Below are 23,771 nucleotides of genomic sequence, written 5' to 3' on the forward strand. Positions count from 1 at the left end.
GGCGAAGTGTAATTGGTCGATATTTAAATTGTTATTTATAGATGAAATGTCACCTGGACATTGGAGTCCATGCAATACTGTTAGATCTACTGATAAACCAGTAGAACTAATTTTAATCAGATTGATAACGTAGCCATGGCATAACTAACATCATCTCTACTACCATGCGAAGTTGGGGGGGGGGGGGGGACGCTTTAGTAATGGTGGTGGGGTAATGCACATCTTTGGTGAAAGAAATAAAAAAGCCTCGGAAAAGATAAAAGAAAACAACAGAAACAAGAACACTATTATTTTCGATTTTTTTTTATTGACAGGTAGCAAGGAATAAGCACTTTTCACTACATTAGACTAGAAAAAAGAAGTGCGTGTGTTTGTTTTGTATGCGTTTGTTTCTTTGTGTGTGTGTGTTGTGTTTGTTTGTGTGTGTGCGCTCGCGTATGTTTGTGTATGTTTGTGCATATGTGTATGTGTGTGTGTGTATGTATATGTGTGTTTGTGTATGTACGTGTGTGTGTGTGTGTGTGTGTGTGTGTGTGTGTGTGTGTTGGTACCGCATATAAATGTATGAAAGACGCCCGCATGATATATTATAATTATAAATAAATTATTTAGTATTTTACGATCACCTAGGAAATATAAAAAACCCACGACGTCTGGAATAAAGACATTAAAAAACCCCCGGAAAACAACAAACAAAAAACAAAACAAAAAGCAAAACAATAATAAAAACAAAACGTTATTGGGAAGATAAATCAAATAGAACATGGCGCCCTCTTATATTACAACCGTCTAGGCAATACAAAACCCCACAAACTCTGAAATAACCGCACGAAGGATAAAAAGAAGAAAAAAGCCACTAACAGCAAATCCACATAAAAAGCCAAGAAAAAAGGAGAACAAATCCAAAACAATACAACAACATGAACACAAACTGACAAAAAACAACAAAACAACACCCCACAAAAACACAAAGAAAAACGTCAAGAGACCTAGTAGCAGTTAAGAATAATAGATTTGCGGAATATAGTCCATGGGTCATAATTTACTGGAAACCAATAGAAGATGGCACCAGCGTGTTGTGGGACTGGTACTCTTCACAAGACGTTCCCGGCCCCAAACTTAACGGCAACCCCAGTGACGCGCCACCAGTAGTGCCTCCTCCAACATCGGCAATATCGACACAGACGTCGTAACCACCTGCTGTATCTGCATAGCGAACACAGTCCGTAGCGTTTGTATTTTCGGCATTGGCACCACCTCCCACAGTATGGAGCATTAGTTGTTGTCGTCGTAGTTGTGGTAGGCGATGTTGTAGGTGACGTAGGCGATGTAGTAGGCGACGTTGTACGTGACGTTGTAGGCGACGTTGTAGGTGACGTAGTAGGCGACGTTGTAGGTAACGTAGTAGGCGACGTTGTAGGTGACGTTGTAGGCGATGTTGTAGGTGACGTTATAGGTGACGTAGTAGGTGACGTTGTAGCTGACGTTGCAGGTGTAGGGTTTCGGTGACATGTAGCGCAGCAATGGTCGATCCGTTCATGTTCGGTCATAGATTGGCACATCGCCAGGGTACACCCATAACCTGTCTCGTCACCTTGTGCACAGTCGTCTGAAATAAAGAACACTTTTTCTTTCTTTCCTTCATTCCTTCTTTCTTTTTTTCTTTCTTATTTTCTTATTATTATTAGCTATTGTTTTTGCTAGGATTATTATTATTATTATTATTAAATTATTATATTATTATTATTATTATTAAATTATTATATTATTATTATTATTAATATTATTATTAGGTTCCTAACTCTATCGGCAGGAGCCTCCCACCAAAACAACTAACTACCCCCCACCCCAAATAAAGCAAATACAAAAACACTCTCCCTACCCATAAAACTCCCACACAAAACCTAAAAACAATAAATAATAATAAAAATTAAAATAATAAAAATCAAGGAAAAAGAATAAATTGATATTGACAACCTGTAGGTAGCTGTCGTGTAACTATAAAGTTTGTTTGTTTTGGGGTATTTTTGTGGGGGTTTTTAAATTTGGGCTCGTTTATTTAAAAAAAAAATAATAATAATAAGGGGGAAATAAAAATGTAAAACATAAATTTAAAGCAAATATATACAAATAAATTTATAATTAATATTTAATAAATAATAACAGTGGAGAGGGAATTAATTATTGAAATAAATTAATGTAGAGTAATAGTGACTGTTGTTGTGTGCTCGCCCTGTTCTGGGTTGTTATATTGTGTGGACGACGGGCCGCTTGCCTCTCAACTCTTTTTTCATTCATTCTTCACTCAATTCTGACATGTCAACGGGTCCAACAAGAGAGACAAGTCTCACTAAACCTCTGCAGCATATATCATATTGCATATTGCATGCAACACATTGTCTGTCTTTCAGGATTAATGAATGAATCCTGTTTCTACACTTTATTATGACATTTTATGTGTGTGTGTGTGCAATAGTGGTGTGATACCTAAACCAAGTAATACCCTTACCGTAAGCAGCCGGGGCATCCGGACTATGAACACACAGCCCTTTGATACACCACTGTAACGATAGAAGAATAACATCTCGTTCAATTATATATACTAAAAAATCCTTCAAATGTGTCTATGTGGGACAGAGCTATTGCACCCGAGGGTACATAAGTTGTTGTCAAGGACGAGGCTTCCCGAGTCCCTGACATCATATTATGTACCTGAGGGTGGAATAGCCCTGTCCCACATGGATACATAATGGAGTATTATTTGTGTCCCATCCAGTAGGCCTAGATGAAAAACAAGCATTTTGGGAAAACGTAAAAAAAAAAAAAAAAACTATTTTTTATCTTACAATAAAATAATTATAACCATTGAAAAGACCGTACCCAAAAATGGTTTATACTGGGAAGTATCAGGCCCGTACGCAGCCCCCCCCCCCCCCCCCCCCCACCACCATAGTCTGCCGAGGTCCATCCGTGGATGTGTAAATTTTTTTTAAAAATAGTCCGACGATGTGACAAATTTACTTCCCAGAATGCAGGAAAAATGCACCTCCTACATTCTAGATTTAAACAAAATTCGGGGGGACACGCCCCCGGACCCCACTAGCAGCTCCGGCCCTTTGGGCCGTCGATTACGCACCCCCTCATATAAATTTCTGCGTACGGGCCTGAATATAAACCGAAAATGGTAGTATACTTTCATTATGACAGCAGGTTTCCTTGTTTTTATGAAATACAAAAAGCATTTCTTGCGTTATTTTGCCGTTTACGAGACGTCACCCAATGTTAATATCAGCTCAAACAACAGAAGTCACGTGGTCACGCAAGACGGATTTATTCCGCTTGGGCTGACGTCATGGAATACGCCTGTCTTGCATGGCTAGGGATGGGAGAAAAACATATATACAGTAAAACCCCTCTAAACCATAGGATCAGGCATTTTGTCCTGTATTAGAGGTGTCCAGTTTTCAGGATTTGCATTAATAAGAAGCTGTTGTACTCTGTCGTTTGTTTCCGCTGGTGTCCTATTCATATTCAGTCTTATACATGCATTGGAGTGGTATCCAACATGTAATGTTCCAGTAAAGAAAGCTTGACATCTTTTCTACACTGCAAACCCAACATTACTTTAGCCCACTCTTTACTTTGCTAAATAGACGGTTTTAAAACAAATTCATATTCAAATAATAGGAAGGCAGTAGGTTAAATTTGTTGTTGGTTTGTCGATCCTTGAATGAATATATACATATATACAGTGAAACGTCAGTATCTCAACCTCGGTAACCTCGAGTACCCAACATATCTCGAGGTCCATTGCCGGTCCCGGCATTTTCCCTATGTAATGTTACCAAACCGAGTACTGTTATCTCGAGCACGCTAACCTCAAGTACCAGGCTTATGTCGAGCACATTTTGATGTCCCCAGGTACACTTTGTTGGTTTTTTCCTCGAAGTATATCAAAAATTACCTGCTTTGGCTATCGATTTTATTTCTTCCCTAAATTCCTCCCAAGTAATAAAGAGCACTGTATACATTGCATTAAACTGGAACGGATCCAGGCGTTTATGAAAGGGACATGCCAGTTTGAAGGCGAAGTATAAAAACGTAATTAAGTTACTAACGGTGCAGACAATAAAAGAGGTAATGAAGTGTCATACAGGTATTGTCAATAACTCTTTTAACATGCCGCTGCAATTCATGTAGTGTTTACTTATCTACTAAAGATAAATTAATCGGCACATGTAACAAAAAATATGCACCATTTATAAAAGCAGTGCAAAGTTTAGCATTACTAAACAGCCGATGGATCAAGGTATTATTCACAACCTCATAGTTCATTACCGTAGGCTGGTAATTATGCGTCAACTGAAAGCCTATGATGAAAAACAAGACCTGAAGATAAGTGTGCTCGATGCTTTACGCATGGTCAATCAGGCATGGGGAAATGTAACGCCGACCACAATTAAGAACTGTTTCCGACACGCAGAGTTTGCAAAACCCGATGGCCAGCCAGAACCAGAGAGTGAAAATTACTCAGACGATGACATTCCATTAAGCAGACTGTATGTACCAATTGCCACTTACACCAGCTTGGACGACTATTTGGACACGTATGAAACCGCAACCGATGACAACATTATTGATACAATAATCAGTGCAAGAAACAGAACACCTGATGATGACGATGATGATGCTAGTGTTAACGGCGACACCACTGGCCCTCCAAAACGACCTACTACGACGCAGACGTTATATGCACTTGATGTTGTGAGAAACAGGATTGAAACGACAGAAAAAAACTGACCATCTACTAGCCGTGTTAACCCAGATCACAAGTCAGGTTATGACAGAGGACTGTCTTTGAGTATTGATATTAAAACAAACCATAATGTGTTCTTAATAAAATCATGATTTTGTGTTGAATAAATGTAACAATTAACATTGTTTTAGTTTTATTTTGTTTTAATATGCTAGGTATTGTTATATATACAAAGGAATAACGTTTGCGACTCTCGTCCAACACAACCTGGTAAAAACCGTGACACTGATTACCTCTGATGTCCGGATTTATATTCCGATTCGACATTATTTGACAGGATATTGAACATGCCTAGCTAGTATTGTCTACAAGCTTGGCAATGTGATTGTTTGATGTTTGTATATTAGTATCTTCAGTATACTCATGGACATAGACTGGGGATGGGGGGGGGGGGGGGGGGGGGGGGTTCGAACGAACAATGCAATATCAAGCTATTCACAAAAATGTCCAGAGAAAATATAGACAAAATAGTTAATATTCGAATCGCCTCTGACTATATCGTTGACTGTTGTTAAGTTTGCAAACAAATACGTTTGGCATAATTTGTATCATCGACTATTATGTTTATCTCGAGCCACGGATATCTCGAGCTTGTTGGTTCGGTCCCTTCAACATCGAGATACCGAAGTTTGACTGTATATATATATATATATATATATCTAAATCGGATCCCAAATCGCTAAAATACCTGCATTGAGCGGCCACATTAAATGTTTTTCTGTTACATAAAAAGGATATTTTAACAACAGCGATACGGTGCATCAAATAACCGATATTCACACCTTCAGGAATACTAGTACCCATTCAGTTCCGATATGTCAGTTGCGTATCAATTAAGAAAGTATAACTTTGAATGCGTCTAATTGCCTATGGACAGGCTATGCTTAACAAATGTAAATCCACATCCTATGACAATACACCGCATGCGAAGGAAATGTTTTATTTAACGACGCATTCAACACATTTTATTTACGGTTATATGGCGTCGGATACACTGCATGAAGCAGGAATTAAATAATTAAATGGAAAAAGAAAACAAATTTGTTGGGAATAGTTAATTTAATACATTCCAGGTGCATTTTTTTCTGAAGGAGGCGACATGTCAAATTAGCAGTACATACGGTAAAACAAAAACCAACAACACATTTTTAAAGACTCTATATGTGGCAACCTGTAATTAGCGGCCACTTGTCTTTAGCGGCCAATTGTATCTACTCCCTTGTGTAACAGCTTAAGGGTGCATACTACCAAATCAAATCCCATAGACGACAATAGTAACATGTGGCTAAAACTCCTACCTGCAGCGTATCAATCGACATAAAATAAACGCTACGGATGTAAATACTACCACCCCTCACACTTAAAAGTGAATCAGAAAAAAGTGGGGATCAGTCTGCTCAATTCTGAAATAACGGGTAGCGTCTATGACTACCCTAGTTCCGCACAAAATTCGAGTACTTTATTTCACAGGTAGCCATACATATTTCAAATACATGGCTACTTGACACAGTGGTACTAGATGAAATAAAATTGCATACATTTTTTGCCCAGATGAAACTCACATTTATCACCAATCACAGAACTTGTGGTGTTCACTTCTCTATCAAAAGTTGGGTGTACCTCGAACTTTCACCCAGCCGGAAGTTAGTTGGTTTAGTACGTTTAGCACTACCTTAAGTATCAGAGGAAACCCGTTACATTTTTCCTAATGTAGCAAGGGATCTTTTATATGCACTTTCTCAGACAGGACAGCACATACCACGACCTTTGATATACCAGTCGTGGTTCATTGGCTGGAGAGAGAAATAACCCAGTGGGTCCACCGACGGAGATCGATCCCTATTTTTGTATAAAGGCACGTAAAAAGAGTTCCCATTCTCATTATGTTATTAGCTTGTTGTAGATCAGGACCCATGTCACCATATTGCTGAAGAAAATTAAAACGTTCTCCAACGTGTGACCCCTAAAATGGTAAATATAGATTACCAGGTTACTGCGTGGCTATATGGCGAGGTTCAGATAACGGTGTAAGAAAATTAAAACGTTCTCCAACCTGTGACCCCTAAAATGGTAAATATAGAATACCAGGTTACTGCGTGGCTATATGGCGAGGTTCAGATAACGGTGTAAGAAGAAGAAGCACGTGCGTTCTTAGAATTATGATCTCGTGAAATAACAAACACTAGAATAACCATGAACACTTCGGATATACGGATACAGAAATTCTAAACAATAACATATAAGCAATGCATGTTTCAATTATTAAACAAAACCGGCTTTAATAGTGAAAAATACGCCATAATCTTTAAAAATTAGGATTAGGCACTTTAAAACTCGCGAAACCCGGTACCTACCAGCATTAACACCGAATGGTTAAACACAATATGGTACAAGTAAACCTACCTTTTGGTTTCCACACGTCGTGTATTCATGGGCCATTATTGAGTACATCCAGCCGTTTGTATTTGTGTAATTGCAGCACGCCATGTGGTAACATAGACTGTGGTAATCTGGCTTACGAGATGGATCAGATACATAATACATCCGCTGCAACCAGACATCACGAAAATTGGTAGAGATAAAGAAATAAAAATTAATAGATAAAATTAACAAGCATTCTGTGAGTATAGCTAAAACAATACGTCTAGTACCGAGCTCCATATATGTATCATACACGCACACGCACACGCACACACACACACACATATATATATATATATATACATATACATACATACGTACACACACACACACACACACACACACACACACACATATATATATATATATATATATACATACATACATACATACACACACACACACACACACACACACACACACACACACATATACACATACAGAAAGACACACACACGCATACATACATACAGAAACACACTCGAACACAAACACACACATACACAGGCACACACACACACACACACACACATACAGACAGACACAAACACAGACGCACGCACATACACACATACATACACACACAAACACACACACACACACAAACACAGAGACACACACACGTGCACGCACAGATACACACATATTTATGAACACTCACACACAAACACAGACACACACGCACAAACACACACACGAGCGCACAGACACACACACAGACAGACAGACACACATATACAGAAACACACACACACACACAAACACACAAACACACACACACAGAAACACACACACACACACACAGACACAGACGCACGCACACACACACATACATACACAAACACTCACACACAAACACAGAGAGAGAGACGCACACAGACACACACACAGATACGCACAGACATAGATGCGAGAGCGCACAGACACACAAAAACAAGAGAGAGAGAGAGAGAGAGAGAGAGAGAGAGAGAGAGAGACAGAGACAGACAGAGACAGACAGACATACAGACAGACATACAGACAGACAGACAGACACCTGTTTCGTACGCTTATGCTAAAGACTACTATACTAGGTTGACGTAGCCCGCCACTGTCCCGGCAGATCACTGATGTACAAGAATTCATTAATTTGATTCAGTTAGTTTCCGGGCTTATATCCAAGTGACGTTCAAGTACGCTGGCCTGGGAACACACACACACACAAGCGTATGATGGGAGAGAGAGAGAGAGAGAGAGAGAGAGAGAGAGAGAGAGAGAGAGAGAGAGAGAGAGAGAGAGAGAGAGAGAGGATGGATTCAAGGGATCCCCCCCCCCCCCCCCAAATGCTAGATCAAATCTTCGTATTTGAGCAACATCGATGGAGGTGTTCTGTCAAAGTGAGCTGGCCTCAAACCTGTTCACCATGTTCTACTCGTTTGCAACCCTGTATTGTATTGCAGTTAGGTATTATGGTAAATGTCAATAAATGTTCTGATTCAGATTGTCAGGAATTTTCTTTTAGTTCGGACCCCGGAAAAAAATATAAACTCGTACCTAAGCGCGCGTGCAGGCACACACACACACACACGCACACACAAGCACGCACGATCGCACACACGCGCGCATAAACGCACGTACGCATGCACACACACACTATCTGGTCGGTCTGTCCGGTACAGTGCGTTAATGGTTTCTTGTGAGAGAGAAGTCCGTGTGTAAGCCAATAAAGCTCTAACTGGTTGGGAGACTGTACCGGGATGCGAACCCACTACCTACCAGCCTTAAGTCCTATGGCTTCACTACTACACCCTATCGAGGGATGGAAGAAAGTACTCACTCTACAGAGGTTGGTTCCATGGGCAAGCTGACACTGTTGATCTGCGTTGTACACCTGACCAAGTCGGGCTGAGGCTGGGGGAGAGGGGCGGTGATTCTGTGTGCAGCTCACCCTGTCCAAGATAACCTGATTTTTAATTTAGAAATGGTCAAGAGAGAGAGAGAGAGAGAGAGAGAGAGAGAGAGAGAGAGAGAGAGAGAGAGAGAGAGAGGGGGGGGGGGGGGGGGGAGAAGCAGACAGGTGATGAGAGTCTTTTACACGATTTAGATTTGATGTAGATACGGTTATTCAAATTTTAGAAAGGCAGCTGGGTATTGTAAGGTCAAGCAGTTTGCACTCCATGAGGTGTGTGTGTGGGGGGGGGGGGGAGGGCAATTCAGTGAGGGTCAATCCTCTTCTTACAGTCTTATCTATAGCTGAAATGCTTAACTTGAGTCAAAACGCTTAGTCTTAACTTGAGCTGAAATGTTTACTGTCTTAACGAGCTGAAATGCTTAATGTCTTAACTTGAGCTGAAACGCTTACTGTCTTAACTTGAGCTGAAACGCGTACTTTCATAAACTGGTCTGAAACGCTTACTGTCATAACTTGAGCTGAAATGCTTACTGTCTTAACTTTAGCTGAAATGCTTACTTTCATAAACTGGTCTGAAACGCTTACTGTCATAACTCGAGCTGAAACTCTTATTGTCTCAACTTGAGCAGAAATGCTTACTGTCTCAACTTGAGCAGAAATGCTTACTGGCATACATTGGTCTGAAATGCTTACTGTCTTAACTTGAGCTGAAATGCTTACTGTCTTAACCTGAGCAGAAACTCTTACTGTCCTAACTTGAGCTGAAAAGCTTACCTTCTTAACTTGAGCTGAAAAGCCCTGGCTGAACAGGTGGAGAAAAGCCATGGGTTCTGTCTCATGTTCGCAGAGCCTTTCGATGGGTAATAGACTCTATTAAACATCACCATACCAATCGGCCATTTACAGGTCGATGATCCCCAGGTACCATCGTGGTTGCTGTTTAAGCTGCAAAATATATTTTGTTTTATTCAACGATACGACTAGAGCATATTCATTTATTAATCATCCGTTATTGGATTTCAAACATTTTTGTAATTTTGACATAGTCTTTGACAAAAGTTTGTTTTGTTTAACAACACCACTAGAGCGCATTGATTTATTAATCATCGGCTATTTGGTAATTTTGACATATAGCCTTAGAGAGGAAACCCACTACATTTTTTCCATTAGTAGCAAGGGATAGTTTATATGCACTATCCCATATACAGGATAGCACATACCACAGTCTTTAATATACCAGTCGTGGTGCACTGGCTGAAACGAGAAATAGCCCAATGGGCTCACCCACGGAAATCGACCCCAGACCGGCTGCGCATTAAGCGAACGTTTAACAACTGGGCTACGTCCCGTCCCTAGTCTTAGTATACTATGGGCCCACTATAACCCCCCCCCCCTTGCCCCCCTGCCCCCCCCCCCCCCCCCCCATATAGGGATTTTTCAAGATGAGTATATCTTTGAAGCCTATCCATAGACATATTCAAATCAGCTTGTCTGCAGGCAATCTGTTGGTGGGTGTGCCTGTAGGGCACGTTTGAGTGTAGGCACCCTATTTATTTTTAACAGGGCAAATTTCTGATCAAGGTGAATATTCCACATAATTTTTGAAAATATTTGAAAATAATTCTGGACTATATCACTGCTTTTACTTTAAAGCTGAGTTACTGGTGAATGTATTGCACCAAAAAATAATACATTTTTGGCATCTGACTAAGTATAGTGAGTCAATGAATTTGAAATGCCCTGAGTATTACAAACACAGTATATGAAAAAACTGCATGGCAATGTTGAAGTTAGCATTCAGACATATTTTGAACAGGTTTGAGACCAAATTATGAATTCTATTCATGCTAAATTACGTGTTCATAACAAGAAACCACAAAGCAATGCAATATATGTGGTATGGATATAGTACTGGGGGTATACTCACCAGCAAAAGTTGCACAGTTTCCGATATATGTAATGCATATGTGTATATATACATAGCGTACTTAAAACATTCTGAAACTTTTATTATTGTATTGTATTTAATATCTGAAGGCAGCATTATTTAAATATGGTGCAGTACATGCTGTCTAAACAATTTACATGGATATTTAAAATATTTTTATATTAAACACAAGTCTTACAAACGTAAAAAGTGAATTTTCATACCATTCTATGCAAGTCTGCATTACATATACAATTCACCTATCTCACAACAGTTCATCTTATAATAGTCAGTTTTTTTTTTGCTTTTTGTAATATTTTAGAATTGCAGTTCTATTTATATTATGCTTGACTTATGTTTTGGTGTATATAATTGACATTTACATAGGTAGGGTATTGTCGTCAGGCAAATATCTAGCACTATAAAAATCTAACTTTCATTCCCAATTCTCAATCATTGTATGTGACCCAAATATGATGTATGTGAAGTTTACAATTTTCTATTTCTACATTCTTCCTTTCATTCTATAAAGTAGATGTTAATAACAACTACAAAACAATATAATATGAGGTATAAATAATTATATACTTCTTAAAATAAGTTAAGAAATGCCAGAAATGTATTAATTTCTATGTATACACATACTTAGGATTGCCTGAAGCTTTTGCTATTAAAAAAACAAATTGACCTGGCTTTTTTCTATAACATATTGAGGCTTCATTATTCAAATGTGGTTCAGTATATGGAGTTTATATACTATGTTCACAAATTTATAAAGATGTCCCTCTGTTCTTAGTACCAGCCAATTATAAGTACTTTCCTCGGTATGTGTGCTAAAACATTTACAATTCATCTATCTCACAGAAGCTTGTACTATTTTTAAAAACATATTTGTATTTAAATTGTGCTTAAAGGGACATTCCTGAGTTTCCGACTAATAAAATATTTCTATGATTAAACTTACATATTAAATATATTTTCTTGTTTAGAATATCAGTGTCTGTATATTCGATGTGTTTCTGGTCGTCTTAATATTTATAAGAAGCCCAAACTGGATTTTGTCTTCAAATCATTTCGTACGTACGAAAAAACATATTTTAGGAAATAAAATGAAATTTAACCTAGTACAAATATTAGCACAATCAGAAACACGTTTAATATACAGAAACTAATATTTTATGCAGAAAAGTATATTTGATACGTAATTATAATCGTTAAAAAATCTCTGTTAGTCGATAATATCTTAAAAATTGCAGTAAACTCGGGAATGTCCCTTTAATTTATGCTTAGGTGTATATAATTGACATCAGATATAGTCAGCAGGCATATCTAGCAGTTGGACTTTCTTTTCTATTTCAGTCTTATCATCTGACTCAAATATAATGTCTATCATGTTCAAAATATCTGTAATTTCTTATTTTTGGTCTAGGCCTTTGCTCTTGTTCCTCCCTCAATATGTCAACAGTTCTTGTATCATCAGATCACAAACCATCCACTTCAGCTTCAGTATTTCTTTGGACATTTGTCAGCCATGTCCATGTGGTTGAGGAATACCCTGGACTTTGTGATATGACTAATACCAAATGAGACCATGGCAATTTGCTCTCTTGCAATTTGCTCTATTGGTACAGCATATTTTCAGGGAATATCTCCTGGGTGGAAGGTTTGCAACTAATCCACAGTAGCATAATAACACCATTCGTGGTTTGGCACTAAATTTCGCATGTGAAAGGGGTTCTTCCAAGCCACACTTGATCTAAGGAATCCCTACAATGGTCTCAAGAGACTGGAAGACATTGCCTTTTAAATGAAAAAAAGTAAACTCTGCCCTCAGCTTCTTGGGAAGAGGGTTCTATTTGTGAGATAAAGTACATGTTTCAAATGCAAACCATGTCTGAGGGAGTTGTAAAGTACACAAGAAGCTGCAGAAACAAAGATTATACTTCAATGTTTGTACATTGCTGCCAGGTTACCATCCCAGATACGAACATTTTTATAGACAAGTTGGCAACAAGAGGCATCTTATAAATGTGCACAGCATCATTAAGGGTGCAGGGAAGACACCAACTAGCAATTCCAGCTGTGCTTGCCATTACTGGCTATGATACCAGCAGTGCTTTTATGCAGAATGGAAAACTGGTGGTTTTGAATATTCTCAAGCAACACCAAGACTTCCTTGAAATGTTGTTAGCTCATGGAAGTTCAGTAAAAATTGATGTTCATATATTTAAGAAGTAGATAATTTCATATACCTTACGGGAGTGCAGGTGCGAATAACACACACACACACAAAAAAACATTATGACTTGAGAAATATCTGGAAATGTCTGTTGCCAAACCAAGGATGATAATATTGAATTACAGTAGAGTATAAATCAGCCTTCTCCACCCTACATGCATGTATTCACTGCGAATGCTCTGAGAATGCACATAAAGAGAACAAATTGCCAAGTTGTCATTTGGTATCAGTCATACCAGACAGTTCAGGCTATTCCCCATCCAAATGGTCATATGGCTGAGAAATTTCAGAAGGAACACTAGTGATGAAATAGTGATATTATACCATGAGAGCTGATGGACATACTGATGGAGGAACTAGAGTAGAGTCTGGAGAAGGAGAATACCAGAAATTGTGAACATGACAGACGTATTTTAATTGCATGAAAATACAAAGGAATATGAAAGGAAGTCAAAACTTTCCTAGACAATATTTGATGTGGAAACTAATTATATACACCCAAGCATAAGTTACGCACAATGTAAATATAAAGGCAAATCTAAAAATATTACAAGCATAGACTAGTATAAGATGAACGTCTGTGAGTTAGATGACTTGTACATGTAATGCAAAAGAAATTATGGTAGGTACACAAAACTGATGTTTAAAATTTTTAACACTGGTGTTTAGTAAAGAGGGACATCTTCATAATATTGATACACATACATGTATACTCAACAAAATTAATTAAGGGCTAGTAAACTTTCTTATATTATAATATAATTCTTTGTTACTGTCATATTATTTTAGCATCTTTTGGTCATATATATGGCTTCTACACATTGTTTCAGTAAAATTTTACTGGTGATACACACATAAAACACTGGGTATTTCACATACTTACGACAAATATTGAAATGAGCATTAGGCAAGTATTTGTTACACATTTGTTCAGAATGTTTTTTGTCATTGTGTTCCCTCTAAATTGTTATTTAAGTCATTAAGTTTAAGAACATGCCACAATGCTGACAACTTTCAACGGAACAAGTTTTGGGACACAAAATGTGCAATGGTACCCCTATTCAAATGGCGATATTTTTTTAATCCACCAACATACTTGTCTCTAAATATCCCCGGGGGAGGGGGGAGGGGGGGGGGGAGGGTTTCGGTATCTGGCCCATGGACTATAGAGAGGAAACCCGTTATATGTTTCCATTAAAAGGACATTCCTGAGTTTGCTGCATTTTAAGATGTTTCCGACTAATAAAATATTTCTACGATTAAACTTACACATTAAATTTATTTTCTTGTTTAGAATATCAGTGTCTGTACATTCACGGTGTTTCTGGTCGTCTTAATATTTGTAAGGAGCCCAAACTGGATTCTGTTTTCAAATAATTTCGTACGTACGAAACAAATTATATTTTAGGAAATAAAATAAAATTTAACTTAGTAAACATATTAGAACCATCAGAAACACGTTTAATATACAGCCACCAATATTTTATGCAGAAAAATATATTTGAGCTGTAGTTACAATCGTTAAAAAGGCTCTGTTACTCGATAACATCTTAAAAGTTGCAGCAAACTCAGGAATGTCCCTTTAATAGCAAGGGATCTATTGTGTGGACCATCCCACAGACAGGATAGTACACGTCATGGCCTTTAATAAACCACTTGTGGTGTACTGACAGGAACGAAAAATAGCCAAAATGGGCCCACTAACAGGGATCTATCATAGACTGACCCCGCATTAGGTGAGCACTTTACCACTGGGCTACATCCCGCCCCTGCTATAGAAAACACAAATCTATAGCTAATGAATCCAAGTATTTTCGTATGCATAATCACATCACCGCCAAAGTTAAAGGAGGGGACAATTAAGGCATTTGGTCCGGTATGTATATTCAACGACATATAATGCACATTATTGCTTAATATCAACAAGTATAATCGTATAGTTAATTAATAAAACGGTTAGATGTGACGGCTATTATATATAACGGATGCAGCCATTTTGTACCATCTCAGTGAATACACCCTCTGGCGAGCTGGCGGTTACGTAATACCTAACGTGTCACGTCAGGAATTAGTCTTTGAACTGAAGAAACAAAACATACCTGATTTTTGCGGATGCATCGCAATGTTCTGTAATAATAGCCATCCCAGTAAGCCAGCAACAATTACATATTATTGTTCAATACAAAATAAACCACCATTGTCAGTGTTGAAATAACTGTATTATGTTTTGTACATAAATTAACCCCTGTACTGAAATAATAATCGGAGTGTTTTCTTGGTTAATTGGTCTTTTCTTTCTGTGGCCTGTACCGGTGGTTCCTGATTGGCAGGTGTATATTTAGACGGTCCCCAGACACTGTGTCAGAACAGAACTGTATTACGCTCAGGCCGTTACACAACGGCATATGAGGAACATGATATAAGAACGGTAGTGACAAGATAGGGTTTACAGGAGACAATAGAATAATGGTATTAATACAAATGTCTAGACACACTAAAAACACGTGCCTATTGTATTAAGATCACAGGGTATTGTGTGATAACCGCACGGTTACCCTCAAATCGTAATGGACATTATCAGCCGTCCTACTTTATTACTGTAAGGAATTCTGTAAAAACCTTGATTAAGTAAACTTTCCCATCTAAAATCACAAAACTTACCAATTACGTCGTCCCAAAGAAAAAAAAGTATCACTTTGGTATCGTGAGTGGTCGTTTTTGCTCGAACGTACCCTATGAATAGGCCTAATGATATGCATTTTTTTCTTTGCATTTAAAAAAAAAGAAAAATACTATAACTCCATTTCGTTCTATTGATGCAAATTGAAATATATTTAGTTAAATAGTTTATTATACTATCAAGTCATTTATGTTGTTTTACAAGTCATGTTGATGAAAGCGAAGCACCTTGTCGTAAATTAGAGCGTTTGTTTACACTGTGCATAGAGGACATGGACGGAGCTGACGTCACTTCGCCCCAAGCTATACCACCGAACGTCACAAAAACGAAACAAAATGGCTGCCCTCAGTTAGTAGGAATAATCATGTTTTTTTATTAACTCTAAAATTACGCGTTTTTCATTTGTTAAAATGTCAGTATGTGTTGGTGGTCCAGGTATGCATCTTTCCAACACATAAGGCTCTTGTTTGAGTTGACCCTACTTTTAAAGTTAACGACACCACTAGAGCACATTGATTTATTAATCTTCAGCTATTATTTATCAAATTATTTGTACTTCTGACAATTAGTCTTGAGAAAAACCCCGCTACATGATGTCCAGACATCATCACCATGGTCATAATAACCACCACCAGCATCATCATCATCACCATCATCATCACCACCATCATCATCACGAACATAATCACCATGAACAGAATCATCATCTTCATCATGATTATCATCACCACCAGCTGCAGTAGCAGCATCACCATACATATCATCATCATCATCATCATCATCATCACCACCACCATCATCATCACGAACATAATCATCATGGACATGATCATCAACTTCATCATGATTATCATCACCACCAGCTGCAGTATCAGCATCACCATACCTATCATCATCATCATCATCATAATCATCCATTGTTATTGACTTACCTATGCCCCAGTTCGTGAGCTGCTACAGTGGCGACTATGGGATTGCGCTGATCTTCCACAATGGACACGGCTAACGTAGAACAGATAGAACCCACGTAGGCGAAACCGAGTATGTGTTGGTTTCTTTTCCTAATAAGCTTCTTTCTGTAAAACAGTTAGTGCAATAAATAGAGGATAATAAACGAGTTACCAGTTATTATCAAATTTATGTCCAGAATGAAATCATTTTCATTTGTGATGAGCTTTAGCTAGTGAAAAATGATAATTATTTCACAAGGGACATTAATTTGATAATAACTGGTAGGCCTACCGAATGAGTTATTCTATTTATTAACCAGCTTTTTCTCTCTCTAAAAGCCGTGTTTATATATATACGTAAATGTTCATGTAGCCTATATAGAAACGATGTAAACACTGTCCTGAGTGTTGCTTTAACTTTGTATTGTAATCATGTTCTTAAATAATTGTGAAAAGCTAATAATTAAATTGTCTTTGAGTCTATACACTTTACGGCAATCTGATTGGTCCAGAGGTATTTACATGTTTGCGTTTCATGTCTGGATGAACCGAAAACATTAATGTCACGCCTATACACTCACCCGGCCTGGTTTGCTCTACTGCCTATACACTCTCTCCCGGCCTGGCTTGCTCTACTGCCTATACACACTCCCCCGGCCTGGCTTGCTCTACTGCCTATACAAACTCCCCCGGCCTGGCTTGCTCTACTGCCTATACACACTCCCCCGGCCTGGCTTGCTCTGTTTTTATGCAACTAGCCAGATTATTTAGGCAATCATATTGAGATATTTTGAAGAAAACAGACGTTAAAGATACAAAAGCAATACAATTGTGACACAGATACCACGTAAACGTACACTGTTATTACACGATAACTTCATGGGAAATGCAATTGCAGAGTAGACATGAATACACACTGATGATAAACCTAATCGCCAATGAAATGAGACTCGGTCGGTGGCCAAAGAAATGTAGGAAACTTCACGTCAGCAACTTACTTGTAAGGGTTGAGGAAAGTTAAACGGTTCCATCGACAGTGTGTATGTTTGACACGTTCCCTTCATTGACATTCATAAAATATAAGTTAAACACAAATTGGACCATTGCTTCCAATATAACAAGGGGGTCGGGGGGGGGGGGGGGGGGTCATTCAAATATTACGTAACGCTCGAGGGGGTGGGCGGGTGTGAGTAGCTGCAAACGTTTTGTGTCGTTACAGGGGATGAGTGGGTGTATTAACAGTATTATGTAACGCACTTTAAGAAAACGTTTATTACAAAATTAAAAAAACAGATTTCATAAACGGTCTGTCACGGCGACAGTGTTTATCGTGGGTAGTTATAGCTAGACGTATATACACATTAAGGGAAGCAGAAGTTGGTTCTATATTCAACGTTCAACATTCAATGTTGAATATTGCTCTGACAGAACAACATTCAACATTTAATATTTTTCTGAAATATGCAGTTAACACTCATTATAATCTACAAATCAAACACAAGTGTATCTTCATGAAAATATAACGAATTTAGAGTGGATTAGGAATAAATAAATCTCCCAACGAGTTGTTTTAAAATGTATCTAACGAGCGAAAGCGAGTTTGATACGTTATTAAACAACGAGTGGTAAAGCGCTTGCTTGGTGCGCGGTCGGTTTAGGGTCGATCCTCGTCGGTAGTCCCATTAGGCTATTTCTCGTTCCAGCCAGTGCTCCACAACTGGTGTAACAAATGCCGTGGTATGTACTATCCTGTCCTGGCGACAGCGGGTTTCCTCTCTCTATATATATGTATGTGTGTGTGTCTGTGTGTGTGTGTGTGTGTGTTTGGTCCTTAACCATATGTCTTACGCCATATAACCGTAAATAAAATGTGTTGAGTGCGTCATTAAATAAAAAATGTCCTTCCTTCCTTTTGATTCGCATGACATTTGACAGTCCACCGTCCAATCCACTCGGCTAATGTGACTTCTTCAAAAGTAGAAACACTTTAACCGGTAGTTGAGACCATGTACTGACAAATATCAGGTTCGAAATTAATGTAAACAAACGACGCACTCATCACATTTTATTTACAGTTATATGGCGTCAGACATAGGATTAAGGACCACAGAGATATTAGGAGAGGAAACCCGCTGTCGCCACTTCATGGGCTACACTTTTCGATTAGCAGCGATGGATCTTTTATATGCACAATCTCACAGACAGGATAGCACATGCCACGGCCTTTGATATGCCAGTCGTGGTACACTGGTTGGAACGAGAAATAGCACAATGAGCCCACAGACAGGGATCGATCCCAGACCGACCGCGAATCGAGCGATCTACCACTAGCTGTCCCCGAAATTAATGTAAATATTTTAAATTAAAATACAGCAATTTTTAACTTGCAACGGGGCTAATGACGCACTCGGGGACTAATAGTCCACCAGCATAAACGTTGACCAAGTAAATATAATATTTAAAAACGTAAACAGTTTTTTTTCTTTTCTGCTAGATGACACGAAGGGTAAAATTACGTACCTTAAAATCTTGGAAATTAATGGATACATAAATTTTATATAATGTTTTTAGAAAGGTAATAGTATGAGAAAGGCTCAAAGTACATGGAATGCTGTGTCCATTTTGAAAAGATTTCAAACCCATAACCATCTAGTAGCGGCACTCATGGTATGTTTTGTTTTTATTACGTACTCTCAATTTATTTTCTGACAGAAAGGGTTTCTTACGCAGTGAATGCCATGTAGTGATCAGCCCGTGGGATGGTGAATGTAGTCTGACTCTGAATCCAGGAACTGAAGTGAGACAGAGAAGGCGAAGCGTCCAGATTGCCGTTACTCTTCAGGTTAACTGTGACCCACGGCGCATTAGCCGCGGTCTGCAAACAAAGAAATAGAAATTAACGAGAGAGAGAGAGAGAGAGAGAGAGAGAGAGAGAGAGAGAGAGAGAGAGAGAGAGAGAATATCTATATATTGTATGTCGGGTTTGAATATTACATGTATAGATATTAACGAACTGGCGCAAGGGATAATTGAATCATTTCTGGCCTCACAATTTGTTCCATGCTGTTGCCGAGAATCGAGCCTGCGGCACCGAGTTGGACACATCTTGCAGACTTGCCTCGATACGCTCTCGGCTATCAAGTCATTCTTCGGAAAGAATGTTATTTAACTGAACCATATGCATGGGGCCTAAAAGCTACGCGATCGATCCCGCTTACGTGCATGACACAGTGGGCAGACCTGGCACTGGCTAGTATGCATTGATGTATGAATATCTATATAGTGTGTGTATATCGAGTTTGACTATTACATGCATAGATATTATCGAACTGATGCAGGGGATAATTAAATCCTTTCTGGCCTCACAAATTGGCTCATGCCGAATTGTGTGCGTGCGTGCGTTCGTGCGTACGTGCGTGTGTGTGTGTGTGTGTGTGTGAGCTATATGTTTTATATTTAGTTTAGTTACCTCTACAATAAGCAGCCCCAGTAGGTAAATATTTATTTCCAGTCTCGGTGTTAGTGGTATATGAGCAACAGACTCGAAATGAAAGTTTATCTGAAAGTAAATAAATAGGAAGATAGATAAATAGGTAAATAAGTAAATAAATAAATAAATAAATAAATAAAGTCTCAATTTTAAAAACTTGATTACTATTTATGTGAAGATTACTGATTCAGTTAAAGTTTCTTTGTTGTCTTTAACGACACCACTAGAGCACATACCTGTTCGGCTATCCCTGTGTATTTAATCTGCTGTTTAATGACATCACTAAAGCACAATTATACCGATTCAGCTATCCCTGTGTAATATAGAGTCATCCTGTATTAAACCTGTTGTTTAACGACAACTCTAGAGCACATACCGATTCAGCTATGCTTGTGTAATATAGTGCCATCTGGTCTTTAACCTGCTGTTTAATGACAACACTAGAGCACATACCGATTCAGCTATGCTTGTGTAATATAGAGTCATCCGGTCTTTAACCTGCTGTTTAATGACAACACTAGAGCACATACCGATTCAGCTATCCTTGTGTAATATAGTGCCATCTGGTCTTTAAACTGTTGTTTAACGATACCACTAGAGCACATACCGATTCAGCTAACCTTATGTAATATAAAGCTATCCGGTTTTTAACCTGCTGTTTAACGACACCACTAGAGCACATACCGATTCAGCTATCCTTATGTAATATAAAGCTATCCGGTCTTTAACCTGCTGTTTAACAACACCACTAGAGCACATACCGATTCAGCTATCCCTGTGTAATATAGAGCCATCCGATTTTTAACCTGCTGTTTGTTTTCACTTGGGAATTTCTCTCTCCAACTGTAAATGAAATCAAACACGCAATAACAAACATCGCAAGTTCTGCTAAAGCAACACACGACCCCTACCGGCATCCTATGTTCAACGGTTCAAAATTCCATTGCTTGACAGAGTTGTGGCCCTTCAATAAACTCGCGTAAATGTTAATCAGCATCTGGTCATAACGAAACTCCCCCCCCCCCCCCCCACAAAAAAAAAAAAAAAAAAAAAAAAAAAAATATATACAACAACCCCAAACAAACAAAAAAAAACCCCAAAAACAAACAAAAAACCCCCAAACAAAACAAACCCACTACAAACAACAAACAATAACCACGAACAAAACAAAACAAACGAAAAAAGAAGGAAAACTAAAAACCCCACAACAAACAAACAAAAGAAACAACAAAAACAAAAGAGGTCGGACGACTAGGTGTGACAGATAGACAGACGGACAGACGGACGGTTAAAGTTTAACGACACCACTAGAGCGGACGTATGAAGACGAAATAAAGTCCACCCCCGTTGGACCAGTAGGGAACTGGTAAAGAATGGCAAGGAATAATTAAACAAATTTGTTTAATGTTTGTTTTGTTTAACTACACAACTAGAGCACATTTATTTATTAATCATCAGCTACTGGATGTCAAAAATTTAGTAGTTCTGACATAGTCTGAGAGAGAAAACCCGCTATAGTTTTCCATTAGTAGCAAAGGAACTTTTATATGCACCATCCAATAGACAGTATATCACATGCCACAGCCTTTGATATACAAGCCGTGGTGCTCTGCCTGGAATGAAAAATAGCCTAATGGGTCCATCGACGGGGCTTGATCCCAGACCGACCATGCAACAAGAGAGTGCTTTACCACTGGGCTACGTCCTGGTCAGAATAATTAATTACGCACCGATATGCGATAGTAGTAATCTAGTAGTAGTAGTAGTAGTAGTAGTAGTAGTAGTAGTCAGTCTAGTAGAAGTAGTAGTAGTAGTAGTAGTAGTAGTAGTAGTAGTAGTAGTAGTAGTAGTTGTAGTCTAGTAGAAGTAGTAGTAGTAGTAGTAGTAGCCTAGTAGTAGTAGTAGTAGTAGTAGTCTAGAAGTAGTAGTAGTAGTAGTAGTAGTCTAGTAGAAGTAGTAGTAGTAGTAGTAGTAGTCTAGTAGTAGTAGTAGTAGTAGTAGTCTAGTAGTAGTAGTAGTAGTAGTAGTAGTAGTAGTAGTAGTAGTAGTCTAGTAGTAGTAGTAGTAGAAATAGTAGTAGTAGTAGTAGTAGTATTGGTGGTGGTAGTAGTAGTAGAAATAGTAGAAGTAATAGTAGTAGTAGTAGTAGTAGTAAATAGTAGTAGTAGAAATAGTAGTAGTAGTAGTAGTAGTAGTAGTAGTAGTAGTAGTAGTAATAGCAGTAGTAATAGTAGTAGTAGTATACTTAGTAGTAGTATGGGGCATCTCATAATGGCACTCTCCCCCACCCCCACCCCCGCCCTCTCCCGGTCTTACCCCATCCTAAGATGCCCATAATAGGACAAGCAGACTACACAAAGGTGACAGTTGTTGCATGTTGTAAAGAAAAACCTAAAATAACACTCGTGTCTACGTGTCATGACACCCACACCTGTGCCCAAGATATTGATGCAATTGTTGCCTTACCCTTTTAACACGGTATGGTCTGCGACAAAATACACTTCCACCGTATGTTTCTCTGTGCTATGCCGTTTTGTGTCTTTCATGCTGGCAGTGGCACTCGAAGTCTCATCTAAAATAAAACAAGGGACTAGGCCAGTCTACGCGATACTCTTTTCTTTATTATCTTTAATAAAACAAGGGACTAGGCCAGTCTACGTGATACTTTTTTTATCTTTAATAAAACAAGGGACTAGGCCAGTCTACGTGATACTCTTTTCTTTATTATCTTTAATAAAACAAGGGACTAGGCCAGTCTACGTGATACTCTTTTCTTTATTATCTTTAATAAAACAAGGGACTAGGCCAGTCTACTTGATACTCTTTTGTTTATTATCTTTAATAAAACAAAGGACTAGGCAAGTCTACGTGATACTCTTTTCTTTATTATCTTTAATAAAACAAGGGACTAGGCCAGTCTACGTGATACTCTTTTCTTTATTATCTTTAATAAAACAAGGAACTAGGCCAGTGTACGTGATACTCTTTTCTTTATTATCTTTAATAAAACAAGGGACTAGGCCAATCTACCTGATTCTCTTTTCTTTATTATCTTTAATAAAACAAGGGACTAGGCCAGTCTACGTTATATTCTTCTTCTTTTTTTATTATCTTTAATAAAAAAAGGGATAGGCCAGTCTACGTGATACTCTTTTCAATATTATCTTTAATAAAACAAGGGACTAGGCCAGTCTACGTGATACTCTTTTCTTTATTATCTTTAATAAAAAAAGGACTAGGCAAGTGTACGTGATACTCTTTTCTTTATTATCTTTAATAAAACAAGGGACTAGGCCAGTCTACGTGATACTCTTTTCTTTATTATCTTTAATAAAACAAGGAACTAGGCCAGTCTAC

The 23,771-nt window shown here is 38.3% G+C and overlaps 1 protein-coding gene across 1 annotated transcript in view; it reads right to left on the minus strand.

Moving 5' to 3' along the window:
* Positions 1-287: 287 nt before the first annotated feature.
* Positions 288-23,771, minus strand: part of LOC121384976 (A disintegrin and metalloproteinase with thrombospondin motifs 4-like) — a 40,381-nt gene continuing 16,897 nt past the window's right edge. The window contains exons 5-14 of the mRNA XM_041515485.1: positions 22,881-22,986; positions 21,176-21,257; positions 20,394-20,483; positions 19,651-19,799; positions 16,907-17,050; positions 9,903-10,073; positions 9,054-9,165; positions 7,220-7,363; positions 2,510-2,561; positions 288-1,609 (exon numbers count right to left, since the gene is read on the minus strand). Coding sequence (XP_041371419.1) covers positions 1,095-1,609; positions 2,510-2,561; positions 7,220-7,363; positions 9,054-9,165; positions 9,903-10,073; positions 16,907-17,050; positions 19,651-19,799; positions 20,394-20,483; positions 21,176-21,257; positions 22,881-22,986 — 1,565 coding nt within the window. The 3' untranslated portion in view covers positions 288-1,094. The remainder of the gene's footprint in view (positions 1,610-2,509; positions 2,562-7,219; positions 7,364-9,053; positions 9,166-9,902; positions 10,074-16,906; positions 17,051-19,650; positions 19,800-20,393; positions 20,484-21,175; positions 21,258-22,880; positions 22,987-23,771) is intronic.

Source organism: Gigantopelta aegis, chromosome 11, assembly GCF_016097555.1.
Source record: "Gigantopelta aegis isolate Gae_Host chromosome 11, Gae_host_genome, whole genome shotgun sequence".
Taxonomy (NCBI): Eukaryota; Metazoa; Mollusca; class Gastropoda; order Neomphalida; family Peltospiridae; genus Gigantopelta; species Gigantopelta aegis.